Below are 4,647 nucleotides of genomic sequence, written 5' to 3'. Positions count from 1 at the left end.
ACCTATGTTTCTTTGGGCCTGGCTTACTTCACTGAATATAATTTTTTCCAAGTCTTTCCATTTCCTAATAAGTGGGCAATGTCATTCTTTCTGATGGAGGCATAGAATTCCATTGTATTTGATGTTGGTATAATTTGTGTAGGGGAAAGGAAGAAACAAATCATTTAAATAGGGATACAGGTGGACCCATTGCAACAGTGAGATGTACAAGACGTTATGTCGAAAAAAGAACTTTACAACTTTGGCCAGGGGGAGAGGGGGGTAAGGGGTGGGGGGAGGAATGGGAAGGGATGGAAAGGGGAAACAAAGGAGGAGACATCAATGCTTAATAAGAAAGGTACTCATTACCTTGCCCATGTAATTGTAACCCCTCTGTATGGTATTTTCACAATTAAAAACAAAAAGAAAGAGAAGCCACCATCTTTCTCTTCTTACTGTTGTTCTTGCCTCTTTAGGTGAGAAGGAAACAAGCATGAAGGCCAAGGACAGTGGCGCGGATCTCACTGCTTTCCTCACTCTCGTGGCAAAGCAGGTCAGAGCAGATTGATGGACGCAGGGTGACAGCCTCAGCCTGCATCACACAGAAGCTCAGTCTTCCTGAGTATTTTGCTTGGATCGAGAAACTGCCAGGTTCAAATACTGTATCACATTCCAATATCGTGCTAATACTAACTTTTGACATAATTTAAAATCTAATTCTAAAATATGCATTCACTTTGCCAGGCACTGATGGCTCACACTTGTAATCATAGCTATTCAGGATGCTCACATTTCAGGATCATGGTTCAAAGAAAAGTCTGTGATACTCTTAGACCCTTATCTCCAGTTAAGCACCAGAAAACTGGAAGTAGAACTGTGCCTCAAAGTGGTAGCGCACTGGCCTTGAGGAAAAAGAGCTCAGGGACAGCATCCAGACCCTGCATTTAAGCCACTCGACCAAATATATATAAAAAATATATATAAACATATATAATGTATGTATATATCTATGTATGTTTGTATTTATTTATATACATGTATATCTCTATATATAATATATAACATATTGTATATTATAATATACTATATTATGTTATATATAATTGGAACATAGCAATCATTCCAACCCTACTTACATATTTTCTTTGTTCCAACTCTTTTTTTGTTCTTCTATTTTTCTTTTAATTTTATTGTAAAGATGTTGTATAGAGGGGTTATAGTTACGTGAGTAAAGCAACAAGTCCATTCATTGCTTGTCGATCATTGTTACCCCTTCCCTTGTTGATGCCCCACTATCCCTTCTTTCCCCCACTTCCCACACTCCTCTCCAGCCCCCACTTGCCCCCACCCAAAGTTGTAAAGTTCGTTTCCAATATACTGTCCTGTGGGTCTCATTGTTGCGATGGGTCATCCTGTGTCCTTGTTTCACCATTTTGTTATTCCCCTTTCCCTCCCCATTAGATAAATGTATATACAAGATGCAAGGTACCAAAATCAAGTACAGTGACAATAGGGGATATACCACAGGGGAAAGAACATACAGAGGAAACAAAAAAAATCACCTAGTACATTTAAAACAGCAACAACAAAGACAGACCTCTTGTGTCCATATCTTGGGGTTGATTTCACTTAGCATCAACTTATATGTTCATATGTACATAATGTTTGAGCTTTTCAGCTCATCTGATAAGATTGTCCTATACATAATGCTAATTATTGCAAATAAGGGTAGCCATGGGGCCTAAATTTCTTTAGGACTGGCTCACTTCACTTTTTATCTTGTCCATAATTAAAAGCTGGCCATCATCGGGTGTGCCTGGCCCTTGGCCTATTTCAATTCTCCCATTAATAACCTGTCTATGGGTCTTCTCAGGACACACTGGATGCCAGTCTTCAGAGTTTCCAGCAAGAGCGACTTGCAGAGATCACTGAGCTGAAGGACCAACTTGTGGCTGCTCAGCATCACCAGAGCCAAGCCATTGAGGAGCGCCACGCTGCCCTGCTGCGGCGCTGGGAGCAGCTGCTTGAAGCCTCTGCAGACCACAGACAGAAACTGTTAGAGAAGCAGCTGCCTCTACAGAAGGTAAGACAAGGAAAAGTGATGAAGCATGATCCATCTCTATCATCTGGATAGTGGTTGCAGAATTCAGAAATAGTAGAAATCGGCTTACAGAATCTATAGATGTTTTAAGCCATTAAAAGTGATCAAGAAGACATTTAGTTTTTGGCAGTACTAGGTTTTAAACTTGGGGTCTTGTGCTTGCTAGACAGATTTTGTATCACTTGAGCCAAGAACTCATGTTTTGTGTTTGTTTTTGTTGTTTGAGGGTTGTTTTCTTCTTTTTTCTTTTTTGCTTTATTTTTTAATAGAATTTATATTGTTACCTAGGGCCCATCACAGACCACAATCATACTTTCTGTGCTTCTCACATAGCAAGTATGTACCACTATGCCCAGCTTATTTGTTGCAATAGGATCTTTGCTTAGGCTAGGCTCAAGCTATGATCTGTGTCTCAAGTATCTGGGATTATGGATATGAAGTACCACACACAGTCAAGAAAATAATCTTACAGAGCAACAAAGAGTTCATTTTTTAGATTGGTAGGAAGTTATTAAGCAATTTTAGTATCTACTAATTGTACAAAAATGGTTTTCATTATAATGGAGATATCTTCATACTAATGTTTATTGAAGCACTATTCACAATAGCCAAGTCATGGAGACAGCCTAGACACCCATCTGTGGATAAATAGATAAAGAAAATGTGGCATATATTCATAACAGAGTATGACTCATCCATTACGATGGAAGCTTTTTTAAAATGAGCAGTTGCGCAACTGATTTGAGGTGGAAGTAAGGTACATATAATGGAAAGGGCAAGTGGGACAAGAGGGTAGAAGGCTTTACTTCACAGCAAAATGAAACAGAACTGACAGGCAAAGATCAAAGCTGGCCTTGTGCTTTGTTCAAGGAGCAAATGGAGCACAGGAAAAGTAACTATAACATGTGTTCTCAACTGTACTAACCACTCTTACATGAGATCGCCTCCAGGAGTCATGTAATATCTCTGAACTGGTGGCATCCTCTTATGAAATAAGACAATGTTGCCTGCACCATTTCTTACCTTTCTGAGCTATTACTATTTAAAGGAGAAGATGGATCTAGACATGAGTGTAGACTAGTAAGTCCTGTATAGAAGGAACGATTCAAATGTTCTTTCCAGCACTTTCTGTTACAATATCTGCAATGTTGATAATAAAAATTTAAAAAAACAAATCTCAGGGGTTAGTAAAATTACTGAATACCCCTAGACCAAAAGGAACACTGCACTTGGCAAGAAGTTAAGGCACAGAGTTAGAGATACAGAGAAACAAGCATGCAAGTCAGAGACTCTGGATTGCTAGTTAATTTCTACTCTCCTGAAGAGCCTATAGAAATAAATCTCAAATGAAAATCTAAAGCAATTAGACTGGTGATTTACATATATATATACATATATATGTATATATATATATATATATATATATATATATATATATATATGACCACCTTGTGCCTGTTGGTTTTAGTTTGCATTGGGACCGTCTGTCATTTATTTTGATCCTCAACCTTCTCTTTAGCTGAGGTGTTTTATCAGGAAAGATGGGGGTATCTTTTGCTTTCCCTGCAGGCTGAGGAGCTGTTCATGGAATTTGCACACAAGGCATCAGCTTTCAACAATTGGTGTGAGAATGCAGAAGAGGACCTATCGGAGCCTGTGCATTGTGTCTCCCTCAATGAGATTCGCCAGTTGCAGAAGGACCATGAGGCTTTCTTGGCCTCCTTGGCTGGAGCTCAAGAAGACTTCAACTATTTGCTAGAGCTAGACCAGAAGATTAAGGCCTTAGATGTGCCCTCTAGCCCTTATACCTGGTTAACAGTGGAGGTGCTAGAAAGGATCTGGAAGCATCTGCCTGATATCATTGAGGTAAGGTGCGGAGGGAAGCACTAAAATATTTTCTGTCTGTAGTGAACATGACCACATAGTATATTATCAGAATCAAGGGACTTTTGAGAAATAAAGGAAGACTGTCAGTATCAAGCCATGAACCAAGATTGAGAAAAATTAGAAAACCTGCATATCTACAGTACCATTGGCATACCTGATGTGCCATCGTTTGGATAATCTCATGCTTTGGGGTTTGAGAAATGATTCATGGAAGTGAATGGAAGCCCCAGTAGAGGATTGAAGTTGTAATGATGAAAAGTTCATGGTTTTTGCATAAGCACATGGACACTCGCTTGTGGGAGATGGGAACTATTTTGAGAGAAGGATGTGCAGCTGAGTCTACAAACTGGTTCCTTTATCGCAAGGAAAGGCCTGTGATGTGAACTCTACTGTCTGTGGTTTGGGCTTTTAGGAACGGGAGCAGGAGCTGCAAAAGGAAGAGGAGAGACAGGTGAAGAATTTTGAGATGTGCCAGGAGTTTGAACAGAATGCCAGTACCTTCCTCCAGTGGGTTCAGGAGACGAGGTAGGCTCTACTCCCTCCAAACCTGCGGGCCTAGGCTGCACATGTTATTTGCCACCAGGACAGCATGTGTCTTTTTTTTTTTTTTTTTGGTCAGTCGTGGGCTTGAACTCTGGGCCTGGGCGCTGTCCCTCAGCTCTTCAGCTCAAGGCAAGCGC

At 40.2% G+C, this 4,647-nt stretch overlaps 1 protein-coding gene across 1 annotated transcript; it reads left to right on the top strand.

Annotated features, from left to right (window-relative positions):
• Positions 1-455: 455 nt before the first annotated feature.
• LOC106002466 (spectrin alpha chain, erythrocytic 1-like) lies at positions 456-4,492 on the top strand (the record flags this gene model as incomplete). Its single annotated transcript, XM_013037337.1, has 4 exons — positions 456-532; positions 1,853-2,062; positions 3,650-3,946; positions 4,380-4,492. Coding segments are annotated over 4 exons (697 nt in total), but the record flags the coding sequence as incomplete, so codon positions are not given.
• Between the last annotated feature and the right edge of the window lie 155 nt (positions 4,493-4,647).

The sequence above is a fragment of the Dipodomys ordii genome, unplaced genomic scaffold, assembly GCF_000151885.1.
Source record: "Dipodomys ordii isolate 6190 unplaced genomic scaffold, Dord_2.0 Scaffold11268, whole genome shotgun sequence".
Classification (NCBI taxonomy): Eukaryota; Metazoa; Chordata; class Mammalia; order Rodentia; family Heteromyidae; genus Dipodomys; species Dipodomys ordii.
The sequence above is the reverse complement of the archived record's forward strand: the minus strand, read 5'-3'. Positions and strand labels throughout refer to the sequence as shown.